Here is a 15,060-nt window from a genome sequence, read left to right as displayed (position 1 = left end):
TTATATTTGTCTTTATGATCCTACATTTTTTATATTGCTGGATTAATCTACAATTATGTGTGGCTTTAGTCCTTAAAAAACAGAAAATTCCCCCAAACTTTCTTTTTTGTATATATCTTTTGGAAAAAAGGATTACTTTTTAGGTCAACCTCTAGGACTCAGAGGAGCTGATGCCCTGCAGGTGCTTTGCAAAGGTGTCCATCACAAGTCTATCAGCCTCCTGCAATTCCCACTGGATTCCTGGAATGTCTGCATGGTGAAAATGAGGGGAAAGTGACAAGGAAAAAGGACAGTTAATATTAACTGTTAAAGAGGGCCACAGGCGTGGGCCATTCTGAGCTGCGAACCAGTGAGATGGGAGGGAGAAAGCAGACAGAGTCTGCCTTCTTGCACCTTTTTGAGTTTCTTTTATTTCTTAAAATGCATCAAGCTTCCCGATGATTTTATCTAATGTTATCACTAGGGAGACTAAAAAACAGACAGTGTTAAAATCAGTGGTAAGAACAGGCATGAAGCCAAGGACAGGCTGAGGACTGAGTAACTTCAGGGTTTCTCCCCTGTTTTGGCCATGACGCCACTGAGCTGTCTAAACACCATATGCTCAACTATATAAGTACAGGGAGGAGTGACAGTGACCAAGCACTCCCTAAAGAGGCACCCTCCAACATTCCAGATGAACGGGAGCATCCAACAGATCTGTTATCCAAACCTTGCCCATAATGAGGAACTTTGAGGGATGAAGTCATCAATTTGGTGTCATGCTTTGGCTCAGACCTCCAGTGTCCACAGCTGCACACCTGCAGGAGCTCTGGTGTGGAGAGTCAATGACTGTGGAGCTAAAGGCACCTTTGATTCTAAACCTCACTCCAAACAAGTGCTCCCGCCTGCCCATCAGACAGGGCTTAGAGACAGCTGCTCGTGTAGTGGCATTTGAGGGACCATCGCTCTCCCTCTGTGTCTGAAATTCAACCATCAGAGTAATCCTTTTCCAAGGAATGCCTTGCTAAATGCAAGCACTTCTGAAGAGGTAGTATTTTAAACACATATATCGGTCACTAATTCATGCTGAGACATCTGCCAGGTGCAACAGAATGCCCCTGTCCAGGCCCTGCTCAGCCTGGTGGGGAGGCAGCCACGGACAATGCACACGGGCAAGTACAAACCATAATCTGCTGAAGAACGAAGAGCACACGGTGCCCTCAGAGAGGAAATTACTTCTTTTCCAGGGAGGGAGAGGAGACACTGGGTCAGTGGCCCTCTGGGGCACCTCCTTCCTCCCCAACCTCCCCACCCAACCATCCCTCTCCCACATGCAAGATGGTCCCAGTGAGTGATGGGAAATCACTTTTGATGAGGGAAGAAGGGAGGAATCTGGGGAAGTTAGTGTTTAAGGGCCTGAGGGATAAAGAGAACTGATCAGAAGGATGGCTTGGGTTGGGAAATGCATTTTGTATCCATCGACATGGATTTGATTCTTAAAGCAATGCAAGTGAAAGAAAGCGCCTGGGTAAAGAGGGGGCAAACCCACTTCTTCCAGCCCCCACCAGTGAGGCTCAAGGCTTCCAGCAGGAATTCCACTTCTAGGAGAAGTGTCAGTAAGACGAGCGAGGTCTCAACGGAGAGAAGAATGAGACAGGAAGGAGAGAGGGAAACCTCTCAAAGAGCTGAGAACGAAGTGGTGAAATGTTCCCCAAATGCAGGAAAAACAAAGCGGAAGGAAGGATGAAGAAACAAAACATCAGTCCAGGAGGTCCAGCATCACCTCTGAGCAGCTCCAGTAATGGACAATAGACATATGGGTGGGAGAAAATGTACCAGCATGCAGAACTGAACTCTCCAAGGGCAGAGAAAAGCCACAAAAAAGATACAAGCACCATACCAGCACTCACCTCCGTCGGCACCTACAGCAGGAGAGGAGGGTAGGTGTGGCCAAGACAGGGACTGCAGGGCTACAGCCAAGATCCTTCCCGTACTGAGGACCCGAGAAGCCCTGGCACCCTCAGGCGGAGAGTCTACCCAGGGCGCCACGCAGATGGCAGCTGAGGCAGTGAGAGCCCAGAAGAGCAAGAGAGGAGAGCAAAGCAGAGCAAAGCAGGGCTCAGAGAGGACAGGCTGTCCCGACAGCAGGGCTATGAGCAGAATCAGAGCCGGCGCCATGCAGAGGAGCACCCCGAGGTCCCGAGGAACAGAGCGTGTTACGCCCAGGGCAAGGCTCAACGAGGCCAGGCAGATGGCCACGGGCCATGTGACCCTGGGGCCGCACAGGGCCACCGTGTGCAGCGGCCACGTCAGACATCGGCACTCGGTGACAGCCCAGGAAGCCCCGGCCTCAGAAACAGGGCCCCTCTATCTCCTGAGGTTCCCCAGACCACCTAACAAGGCTTCAGGCAAACCCTGCAAGGATCAGGTAAATGACCCCTTACAGGACAAAAGGCAAGACCCTTCACAGATCCAAAACCTTCTAGAGTACAGTAAAATACTGAACACGAGAATAAGCAGAAACATGTGGACCCACCAGAAGGAGAAAAGTCAATAAACAGACAGGCCCAGCAATGACAGGGGTGATGGAATTAGTAGATAAGGACTTGAAAACAGGTAGTGCAAACAAGTTTAAGGATTTAAAGGAAAACATGAAGACAGGGAAGAAAGAAATGGAAGATTTTTTAAAAAATGCTAAAAATACAATATCTGAAATGACAATTTCACTGGATGGGCTAGTAGCAGACTAGACACTACCGAAGAAAGGCTCTGTAAATGTGAAATCAGAGCAACAAGAGGGATCCAAGTTGAAGCACAGAGAGAAGAGGCTTTAACAATCGAGCCTTGGTGCCTGAGGGGCACTGTGAGGTGTGAACCAGGCATGTGATAGGGGCCTAGAGTGACAGAGAGACACAGAAGACAGTGTTCAATGAAATGGCGCTCTCAAAGTCAGCAGGGAACAGAAACTCACAGACCCAAGGAGCTCAAGAGCTGCAAGCAGAATACACATGGAGGAAATGACTCCAAAGTTCAGCTTAAACAGGGGCTGAAAACCAGCAATCAGCAGAAAACCCTCAACAGCCAGAGAAACACTCACAACCTGCGGACCCAACAGTCAGAAGGACCACGGTCATCTCAGGAGAAACACAAGCTAGAGACAAGAGAATGACACCCTCAAAGGGCCAGACAAGAAGTATCTAAACTTCTACCTCCAGAAGAATTATATTTCTGCAGTAAAGAGCACCAGAAATGGCACACACGGCAGACATCGACTCACCAATTAACTCCTTTCCAAAACAACCAAAAGCACAGCTCACAGGCCAAATCTGGCTGGCTTGCCTTTATTCAGTCTGAAAGCTAATAATGCTTTTCATACTGCTTTAAATGATTAGAAAATTATTGAAAGAAGAATATTCTGTGACACAGACCAATGACATACAATTCAAACTGTGTGACATGGGAAAACTAGACAAAGCTTCAATGGCACAACATGCCCTTCTGGATTTGTGTCTAGGGCACCTGCCTCAACAAAGCTCATTAGCTGTTACTGACTGTGGAGCCCTCAAAGCCTAAAATGTTTATCACCTGGTCCTTCACAAAAATGTCTGCCAACAGCTTAAAGTAAAAATAAGAATCATGTGTTTATGCTTAAAACATGTGCATGATCTCAAAAGGCTACTACCACCATGTTTCCACTTACGTGACATTCTCAAATGACCAGAGGGTTGAGTTGGAGGACTGACCGCTGTTCACCAGGGGACAGGGACAGAAGGTGGCTATGAAGAGGCAGCAGATGGAGAGCCCCTGTGGCCATGGAACACGCCTGTATCTTGTATGGATAATACATCCACATCTGTATATGGATATCAGCATATCCACGCCCGTATCCTGTATGGAGAATACTTCTATATCTGTATATGGATATCAGCATATCCACGCCTGTATCTTGTATGGAGAATACTGCACAAAATTATACACATACACAAACAAATGGGGGTAAAAAATGCTGAGAAGTGAGTAACATCTATAGTCTGCTTCATAGTATTGTATTAATGTCAAGTTCCTGGCTTTGATATTATACTTTATTATATACAATGTCATTTTATAAAGGGTACATGAAATCCTATATGCTATTTTTTGCAACTCCCTTGAGTATTTAATTATTTCAAAATAAAATCTTTAAAATATACTGAATAGCAAAAATGAAGGGGGAAATGAAGTACACTGTTGTAAGGTTTTTACAGTATGCCTTACATGGTATAATACTGAAGTCAAATTCCGACAAGTTAAAGACATACATTATAAACCCTAGAGCAACTGCTAAAAAAACAAACACATAAAAACAAGTAAATCTAATAATTCAAGTCCAACAGTAAGCCAATATAAAGCAAAATACTAATAATTATTCAACTATTCCAAAAGAAGTCAGAAAAGGGGAAAATAGGGAAAAGAGGACAGAGCAAAGAGCACAATGAAGACATAAACCCGGCCACGCCAGCCAGCGGCACAGCGAGCCCGGCCACACCAGCCGGCACAGCGAGCCCGGCCACGCCAGCCAGCGGCACAGCGAGCCCGGCCACGCCAGCCAGCGGCACAGCGAACGTAAACAGCCCAGACAATCCAGCTAGAAGACAGAGACTGCAAGACTGACATGCTGCTTAAAAGAGAAATGCTCCAACTATTAAGAATAGTTTAAAAGTAAAAGAATAGAAAGAAGACATACCATAATCATACAAAACTGTCTTCTAATAACAGACACACCCTACACTACACTTCTATAGGAGGAAAGAGTTTCCAAATTTTTTTAATTTCTTAAATCCTTCTAAGGAATAAAAATACAACTGCTTTACAACAGAAACAATGCGCTTCTCTTTCAATGAACTCTGGTCAACTGCTTGCTAATCAGATAAACAGACATCCCATGCATTTACCCTTAATCCTGTGCAGATGCGAGTGGCATTTTCCATTCCAGACTTTACAGAGAAGCAAATCCTGAGTCCTGAAAGCATGCACTCATTCCATCCGGCCAGTTCTCAGAACCAGCTCCAGGTGCATGGCCCCTGGAGACCACAACTCACCGCCGCCGCCCCCCAGCAGAAGGGAGTAGACGCGCTGCCGCACGGGGCGGTAGACGAAGGCCTGGCTGGGCAGGGCCTGGTCCGTGGCGTCCTCCAAGCTGTTGCTGCACTCCACCTCGCCGCTGCTCATCACGCTGTACACCAGGTAGCTCTCTGCCTGGACATGCTGTGCTCTGGCGACCTGCCCAACAATTAAATGCAACTTGTTTCTCCTTGAAAACAATACCATGACCTTCAGCAGGAAATCCAAGGCCTTCTAGGGCTCAGAGGTAGAGTAAGTGTCACTCAAACTCAGGACGTCAAGCTGGCCTCTGTGCTTCCAGCTCAGAACTTTCTATTACCACTTTCCTCCTCCAATTTCCACCCACCAACCAGACTTGGGACTTACCTCTGCCGTCACTCAACATCCTGTCCACCCGACAGGGAGAGGGGCTGCCCAGGGGTCCAGCCGCCCCTCTCCAGGCTCTCCAACCCACTCTTCACCCCAGTGACACTGTCTTCCTAGAAACAGAGGCCCAATCACTGCACTCAGGCCGACTACCAGACTCTTCAGCCTGAGTTGAAGAGGCCCTGAAGACCTCCATCTCCTCCTGTGCACCCCTTGTGGACACTCTGGAGCCCAACTTCCATGATAGAAACTGACCTCTTTCAGCCCTTCCCAAAAGCCACTTCTGTCTCTGCCCCGTGAGGTTCCCCCGAACCTCCCTAGAACCTCAGGGTTCTGTCATCTCTCCAGAACCCTGCCATCCTCTGTGAATAAGAACTCACCTCCCCGACCTGAGGGGCTCAACTCGCATTTACCGTCCACTTGTTACCTTGCCTCATCTCTCCTATTAAACCATAAATTCTTTGGGATTAGAAACTGCATCACTCTCATCCACCTGTTCAGTACTGTTTTACTGAGCAGAAACTGCCTGAGGACGTGCTTCCTTCTGCTCTGAATGCAGTGCAGTGTCACCATTGGGAAGTGATGAGATGGATGATGTAAACAGATGCCACGCTCCCACTCAATGAGGAGTTGAGATCAGATGGCCTGTAATAACCAACATACAGGTTTCATGTTTCCACAAAGAACACTCTCACCACTGCAGGATTACTCTTCACAATTTAAAGCCACCCTACCCCTGATGGCATGTAAAATGCACTGTGAAGAGTAATCCTGCAGGTTGTTACAGCGCATTTTACATGCCATCAGGGGTAGGGTGGCTTTAATGTGAAGAGTAATCCTGCAGTGGTGAGAGTGTTCTTTGTGGAAACATGAAATGGTGACTGCAGCCATGAAATTAAAAGATGCTTACTCCTTGGAAGGAAAGTTATGACCAACCTAGACAGCATATTCAAAAGCAGAGACATTACTTTGCCAACAAAGGTCCATCTAGTCAAGGCTATGGTTTTTCCTGTGGTCATGTATGGATGTGAGAGTTGGACTGTGAAGAAGGCTGAATGCCAAAGAATTGATGCTCTTGAACTGTGGTGTTGGAGAAGACTCTGAGAGTCCCTTGGACTGCAAGGAGATCCAACCAGTCCATTCTGAAGGAGATCAGCCCTGGGATTTCTTTGGAAGGAATGATGCTAAAGCTGAAACTCCAATACTTTGGCCACCTCATGCAAAGAGTTGACTCATTGGAAAAGACTCTGATGCTGGGAGGGACTGGGGGCAGGAGGAGAAGGGGACGACAGAGGATGAGATGGCTGGATGGCATCACTGACTCGATGGACGTGAGTCTGGGTGAACCCCGGGAGATGGTGATGGACAGGGAGGCCTGACTCAACTGAACTGAACTGACCCCCGATGGCATGTAAAATGCGCTCTGACTACAGCCTGGAGCATCAGAACCTCTGTGCATCAGTGTCCTGCTACTGACGCATGTGACGTGCTCGCTCAGGCCCATTCACTCCAGTGACTTGAGTCTTAATACCTTCAGTGCCTGCTTCCTTCACATGTAGAATAGGTTTAACAAAGGTGCTGTCCTCAGAGAACTATCCATGAGGATTAAATGAGCTAATACAGAGGCTGGCAAATAGTGCATGGCCAACAGGCGGCCACGACTGCTCTCTGGCTAGACATACTCCAGGGTCTATTTCATGGCTAAATGCTTCTTTAAATCAGGATGGCAGACAAGCTAGCAGCTTTAAAGTCAGCAAGGATCCCAAAAGAGTTATTACTTGATGCTCTAACCAATGAAAGATCATTAGAAGTAACATATTTCTCTATAATGCCCCTTTTGATACAGAATCTATCGGAAACAATATGGTTAGATATTTTATGATTCTTTTAAGGTACAATACACTCATTGGAAAAGACTCTGATGCTGGGAAGGATTGGGGACAGAAGGAGAAGGGGACAACAGAGGATGAGATGGCTGGATGGCATCACTGACTCAATGGACATGAGTCTGAGTGAATTCCGGGAGTTGGTGATGGACAGGGATGCCTGTAATTCACGGGGTCGCAAAGAGTCAGACACAACTGAGCAACTGAACTGAACTGAACTGAACCCTCTAATGTATTTTCCTATACCTTCTTACGTTTCTTCCTCTTTTTTTATTTCAAGAGTTAGAATTTTGACAAATTTATCTATAAAGTTATAACAAATTATATATTCATTCTATCAGAAAACCTCCAATTTTGGCAACTGTACAGAGTTGAGATGTAACATTCTTTTCTGGGTGTACACAGGGTTTTCAGAGAAGTTTTCTACAATTATAATATTAATTCATTAACTAGCTCACCACCTCAGCATCTTTTATCTCTGCCCTTACTGCAGATATAGTATTCCACACTTGGAAAAACTTTAACATATTCACCTAATCTGAAAATTCTAATGCAAGAATTCAGTTTATCCAATTGCTGGAGGAAACAGCAATGGTTGTGTGCATGCACCCAGGCAATTGCTACATTCAGCTACTTGGCACCAAAGGACTTCTAGGGTGACTACATGTCACCAAAATGCACGTTTGAATTCTGGTTATCTATTGTCAGTGCTGGAAGATGATACTGAAAAATATTTTTTAAGGAATTTTTAAGGGGAATTTAAGAAACTTCCAAATTATTTTCAAAGCGGCCTCTAAGCTCAAGAAGTCCAAGTGCCACTGACTCAGGACACACTCTGTCCTCCCCCCACCCCCACCGCCCCACAGGCCCAGGAGACTCTGCTGGGCTCCTTCTACCAGACTTCCACAAAAAGCAACCCCATCCCCAGCTTCTGCCTTTTTTGCTTCCAAACTGCCACCAAATTTCTGTCATCTGACCTCCACCAAGCCCATGGGTGACCACAGCTCTGTGGGCCCCCCGATCCTCCCACATGCCAATCCTGACAACCTCCGAGCCCCGTCCATGGCCGCTGCGGCATCGGGCAGACCCGCCTTCCTTCTTACCCTTGAACCTGCCTCCCGGGCCCTTGTCAGCTTACTCTTACCTCCCCCTCCTCCCCCTAGGATGCCCTTCACCCCTCAGGGCATCACTGCTTCTACCTCGAGGGTCTCCACTACATGTAGAACACACATTTTAAGCATCAGATGGTCCCCGTGAAGCCTACCTTCTGTTTGGCTCAGGCCAACCCCATCCCACCAGCCTGAGCACAGGAGCTTCACCTGCACAGCATGATTCTCTTCTGAAACATTGCCTGAGTTGCTTCTTGTACTCAAGTTCCATTTCCCTAATTCCAGCTCATAGACACACCGGTCCATTCCCTGCTGTGTTTCAGAAAACAAGTATCTGATCTCACCACACCCCCGCTTGCTATCCCATGCCTCCTAAAAGAGGCTAAGAACTAAGTCCTTAACTCTCTCAGCACACACATGCTTGCCCTCTGTGGCTGGACCTAACTTTCCTGGACTCCCCTTGGAATAAACGGGGTGAGATGCCAGGCCACCACACCCAGTGGGTATGGGTCAGGCACAGCGAACACAGCCAGGGTGCATGAGGAGGAGCCCAGACTGACAGGTGCGAGGCACACAGACGGAAGTGAGAGCTGGGGACCAGCAGGAACCAGAGCGAAACAGAAGCAAGCAGAGAGGGCCTGGAATGGTGCTGGAGGTGTGGCAGGGGATTTCTCTGAGTCCTGGGCTGGACAAAACGCAGATACCGCCCAACTCTCTAATGAGACTCCGAGCAGGGCGGCTCCCTTTCAGACTCTTCTGTTCCCCCGCTTCCCGACTTCTGACCACAGCGCGTCCCTCTCCCAGTGCCAATGGACTTTCAGACTTCCCCCACCCAGGGAAGGTGGGTGCGATCTTGTGAAGCATGGAAGGCTTGGGCTCAAACTCGGGGTCTACAAGAACTAGCTGTGTGACCACTGCAGACATGTCCTTTAGCCTTTGCACACCCACGGCCTCACGTGAGCGGGAGACCAGGGCGGCCAGCAAGAGCTGTTAGTGGAGACAGTGAGGAACGGCCGAGAACCAGGAACAACTACGCAGAGGTGTGTCACTGAAGAGCCAGCGACGCAACCACACTGAGCATGGAAGCCAAGCGCAGACTGGGCTCCCTGTCCTGCCTCTGCTCACCTTTCTCCTCGGGCTGCGCTGAGGCCCGCCTGTCTCCAAGCTGACACGTTCCACCCACCTCCCACTGCTCGTCGGGACCTCCACGTGCAGGTCCGCCTCCAACCCTCCTCCAATGTCCACTCACATTCTTTTCCCTCTAAAAAGCAGTTCAGAATGTTTCCAGGTAGAATACATTTCTTAATACTTTTTCACCTATAACTCTCTTGAAACATGTACCATATTCTACCTCTCACTATAATTTCCTACGATAAGAAGCTACCCCCTCTGCTACAAGGCATGTGACAGAGAGAGGGAAGACTCCTTGCAGCTGTGCAGGACGGAGGGGAGAAGTCACTGACAGAGAGCGTAGAGACAGAGGAGGTAGAGGACGCTCCCTGAGACCGCGGCAGGGCAGGACAAGAACCAACACGGCCAGGCCCTCACAGGATCACCTGGTCTGGAAGGAAAGACTGAACCAGAGAGGACATTCCGGAGGCACCTGCAGCAAACATCGGTCTCTCACACAGGGTGGGCGGCCTCTCTGGGTGTGACAGAGAAACCCAGCAGGCACCGACCAGCGGAGGGGCCAGAGGGCCACCCGGGAGAGGGGCAGGCAGGAGGGGCAGGTACGGCTGGAGCAGCAGGCAGCAGCCGGGACAGCGGCCCTCTCTGTGCAGGTCACCGCTTCCCTCCGAAGAGCTAGCAAATGCAAATCAGGGCTTTATTTCTGCGTGCAGCATGACAAAGGGGCTGCAAGGGGCCAAAGTCTGTTTAGGAAGAGTTCTCAGACGTCTACAGTCATCCACACAGGGTGGTGAGAGCCCAGGGTGGTAAGAGCCACTGAACAGATCAAAGTAACAAGACTTAAGAGAGACTGTTGATGAAATATGGGAGAGACGTTCCCAGGTTTTTAACTTGGAAAGATGGTGACTCAATGCAAGAACAATGAAAAGCTGTGAGTCAAGTCCTAATTAGCTCTGTGCTTGCTTAGATGCCTCAGGGCATTAATGTCCACAGGCAACTCCTCTGTAACCCAAGGATAACGAGAGGTTTCAATGAGATAATAGCTACACTGCAACTAACCTACACGGAGCAGGCAGTTCATGAACAGTGGCCCTCCTTCAAAACTATCAAGGCTCTGTATCATTTTACGGACTACATTCAAATCCCTAGGGTGGCATGCAGGAATATCCACCATCTGGCTGCGTCTGTCCTTCCCAATTATCTTCTCCTTACTTAGCCCTTCACACCCCAGGCCTCAGCTACTTGTCCCAGGGCTCTGCTGAGAGCACAGGTCCCATCTTTGCCTGTTCACAGCAACCTCGGGCCCAGGAAGGCCTGGCTCCAGTTGTAACTACTCCTCTGGGGACTTCTCTCTGTCCTTAACCCACAGTGATGACTCTCTTTCAAATCCCTAGCACTCTGTAACAGCCATGGAACAACACAAGACAGAGCTCACAACGCAGGTTTTCACATGTATTGTGAAGCTCCTAGCTAAACTCAAGGGTTCGGCTCTGTGGCCCCCACTGTGTCTTAACCACTGCAGGCAGTCAATAGATATTCACTGGGTACATTTTCAATCATGACATATTACATTCGGGTGGGCATGTCCACCTACCTTTAAGATTTCAGGATCCAAAACCACAGTTACTTGATGCTTGGCTTCAGGCCCCACATTTATAGGGTCTTCTTGTTTAACTTCAGTGTTTGTACACATGGGTGCTTCTAGGTTAAATTCAGGGTCTGTACCCACAGGTAACTTCTGCTTGGATTCAGAGTCCATACACATGGGAAACTCTTGCTTAGATTCAGGATCTGAACTCATGGATAGTACCTGCTTGTCCAAAGTTACTACATCTTCAGGTTTTTGGATAAACCATGGAGATTTCTGTCCTGGCAAAAGATACGACGCTACTCCTTTATAAAAAAGAGCTTTGTTTGGTCCCAAAGGTAGCATCTCTTCCAGCTTTTTCTCACCTTGATGCAACCGAAGAACTTTAGATATGTGGTCTGCTACAGCTAAGATAACGTTACCTTTTCTGTCACAGCTCTCTCTCACAGAGGCATAGGAAGTCAAGCATTTGTACCGAAAGCTCTCGAACATGCCTTCTGGGATGACGTCATTGCCAAGCAGGCAGGCCAGCAGAGGCAGGTCGGCCAGGCGGAGCCCGAGGCTCTGACAGAGCTTCTCCCGGCAGAGCATGACAGTGTCCAGACTGTCCAGGGAGAGCTCGCTGATGGAAAAATAGGGACAGGTGTCATATATTAAGTAGTCAGTGTCTTCTCCAAGAATCCCAAGACAGTTGTTCTGGAAGCCATAGGAGGCCACCTCATAGTCGGCCTCCTGTAACGAACACAGAGTTTCCTGACCCAGGGCCTTCAAAGCAAACCGCGTAAATATGGCCAGCCCCGAGGGGATGAAGAACATGTTTCTGCCCGGCTGCTCCCTGCGGGACTTGATGTAGTGGAAGATCTTGGCTATCTCCCTGTTATTCTTGAGTCTGCGTTTCACCCACTCGTCTCTCTTGGACTGCTCCACCATGCCATCGAAGAAGAAGATCAGCTTGATGCCAACAGCGGTAAAAGTTCTCACGAATTCTCGCAAAGAAGAATAGTATTCCCGCCACTGTCCGCCGCAGACCCAGGACTCCGGTGTGTACCAGTACCTGAGGCAGCACATGGCGTCGACCACAATGGTGGGCGTCCCTCCGGGGTGCTGGCTCCGGTGGCGCTCTGCCAGCTCCTTGAAGTTTACTACCGTACATACATGTGGGCAGCTACTTGCCACAAACCCATGCAAACCTCTCACACCCATAATGGAACTCCTGGGAAGGATCTAAAAAGGAAAAGAAATGAGTAAATATGGTGTCACCATCAGACACATGGCGCCTCTCCAAGCAAACAGTCCAAGTTTCACATTCCCTCTGTCCCCATCATAACAAAGGGCATGCCATGCCCTCAGGAGCCCGAGTGCCCTTCTCACACACACCCACGGGGCTGGGCCCGAGTGAGGTGCTGAGTCGGGCTTTGACCAGGACAGTGCAGGGCAGGGCTCTCTCAAGATTTTCACTATGACTGTTATTCAAGAGATCTCTCAACAAAGTTTGACAACAGGTTAATAGTTTCAAAGAAGTAATGCTTCCCATCTAGGAGTGCAAATAGAAGTTAACTTTGAAAACTTAAAATGTAAAACTGATACATGCAACACTGATGTTTCTCAAAATAATTTTGCTGAGTGAAAGAAGCTGGACCAAGGCATGCACGCCGCTGTCAACGCCTAGCCGCCTGAGCTGCTGCAGGGCCCAGAGCCCTGGGGTCGTCTGTGGTGGGGCAGGAGGGGGTGCTGACGCTGCAGAGGCAAAGTGACAGACACGTTCACTACCTTGGCTGTGGGGCAATTTCACAGGTGAACACAGGCTCGAAGATTCCCGCACATCAATATATCTCAATAAAGGTGTTAAAAAGACTATGTGAAAATTCTCTAGGCCAAGTATCCTCAACATTTGAGATGATCACTGATTGACTTTAGATGAAAAACCATCTGTTCTAAAACGTAAAAATACACAAAATAGTTCGAAGAGTTAGAATTCACAATCTGGAAAAAAAAATATTTAAGCACAGTCCTTTATATGAGTATGATGTCCCTGCACATAGTAAAAGACACCCATCTGTGGTCAGACATCTTTTATCTCAACAGCCTATTCTTCTCATCAAGGCTTCATGTCCTCTGATAAAACAAAACAAAAGAATCCTTATCATGCAAACAACAGCAGAGAGGAAATGGCCCTCTCTCAGGCCAGGGGCTGAGGGCAGCCACCCCAGCTGCCCCCACAGAGCAGAACCAGCTCCTGCCCACCGCCTGCCAGACAGCACTGGGCACTCAAAACACACGTCTCCACTCTTCAAAACCACCCTGGTAGATAAAAATTATAAGCCCTATTTCACAAATGAAGGAATGATAAGCAAATTACTAGGCTGGGAAAAGGCCCCCTTGTGGATTCCCTTCTAAGAATGTACACCTGTTAACGGACAGTGGCCTCTAACAGAATTTAAAACTATCTACTTAATTGCTACTAATAATAAACATAGGGCTTCCCTGGTGCCTCAGACAGTAAAGAATCCACCTGCAATATAGAAGACATGGGTTCAAGCCTCGGGCTGGGAAGATCCTCTGGAGAGGGGAATGGCTACCCACTCCAGTATTCTTGCCTTGCCTGGAGAAATCCATGGACAGAGCAGCATGGTGGGCTACAGTCCACAGCGTCGCAAAGAGTCGGCCATGACTGAACTTTTCACTGGTGGCTCAGCAGTAAAGAATCTGCCTGCCAATGCAGGAGACATGGGTTCGATCCCTGGATCAGGAAGACACCCTAGAGATGGAAATGGCAACCCACTCCAGTATTCTTGTCTGGAGAATACCATGGACAGAGGAGACTGGCAGACTATAGTCCACGGGGTCACAAAGAGTCGGACACGACTTAGTGACTACACAACCATAATAAAGAATACCTAAAAGCCGAGTGGACACAAACAGCACACTGGAGCTGAGACTGAGTGAGGCCGTCTCAGAAGCTCAGACATGATGGGCCCACACGCCCAAGCACTGCAGCCTCCTGGGGCACTGGACTGGCCTGGGCAGCTATGCATGTTTCTGATGCAGAAGACGGACTTCACAGAGCAACCCCCTCAACCACAAGGTCACTCCCAGGCAGGCCGCTGGGCCTGGCGGGAAGGCGGTATGTTTCAGAACACAAAGAAGGGCTGTCAGACTGGACAAAACCAAAATGGAATTTTTTTTTAAAAAAAGGAAAGGTTTGTAGATGATGAGAGGACCCAAGGCAGAGCTCACCCAGCGGGAGTCTGACTCTTTCTCTGCTGTGAAAGGAGACCGGCTTCTTCCTCGGCCATGTGGGGCCTGAGGACCCGGCCGCCAAGCCCGCAAGGAGGCGCGCAGGTGGGCAGGCTCCAGGCGGCCGCCTCTCCCACCCACAGACTCGGCCATTTGTCCGGCAGCCCTGCCTCGTTTGCCTTGGCTGCCTTCCCTCACTAGTAAAAAGACATTTTTGTTTCAAGCATTTTTCTACTAAAACTGCAAGTGACAACACGGAGTTTCTTGAAACACTCTCCTCTTTATTTTGCAAGAAGTTGGTTTCTGCCTCTGCTTGGATTTCATTCAAATGATTTTCTTCCTTGCTTACTTTCAGTAGTAAAAAGCTCACTATTTTTTTAAACAGGTACTGGTTTTTCCTGTATTTTACACTGCCAATTTCTCACAGTTTGAATCACAAATTACCTCAGGAATTTACAAAGAATGGTAAATTTACAAAGAAATTTACATGGTATTTACAAAGAAAATTTTGGATAGGTAAAGATTTGGGAACTTGGGACATTAGAGGATGCCTTCTGGCATTTCAGGTCCCCAAAGCATGAATGCAGGGTTAACCTGCCATCAATGCAGTGTGTGGTGTGAAAAGAAATGCTTAAAAAGAGAATATGTCAATATTACCTGTTCAATA

At 48.3% G+C, this 15,060-nt stretch overlaps 1 protein-coding gene across 8 annotated transcripts in view; it reads right to left on the bottom strand.

Moving 5' to 3' along the window:
* Positions 1–15,060, bottom strand: part of FAM120B (family with sequence similarity 120 member B) — a 106,618-nt gene that overhangs the window by 78,646 nt on the left and 12,912 nt on the right. For 7 of the 8 annotated variants that reach the window (XM_061428619.1, XM_061428617.1, XM_061428615.1 and 4 more), the window contains exons 2-3: positions 11,163–12,380; positions 5,058–5,238 (exon numbers count right to left, since the gene is read on the bottom strand). In XM_061428619.1, coding sequence (XP_061284603.1) covers positions 5,058–5,238; positions 11,163–12,359 — 1,378 coding nt within the window. In that variant the 5' untranslated portion in view covers positions 12,360–12,380. The remainder of the gene's footprint in view (positions 1–5,057; positions 5,239–11,162; positions 12,381–15,060) is intronic. The other variant, XM_061428620.1, reaches the window with a different exon arrangement.

Source organism: Bos javanicus, chromosome 9 (genome assembly GCF_032452875.1).
Source record: "Bos javanicus breed banteng chromosome 9, ARS-OSU_banteng_1.0, whole genome shotgun sequence".
Classification (NCBI taxonomy): Eukaryota; Metazoa; Chordata; class Mammalia; order Artiodactyla; family Bovidae; genus Bos; species Bos javanicus.
This window is presented reverse-complemented; position numbering and strand designations above follow the sequence as displayed.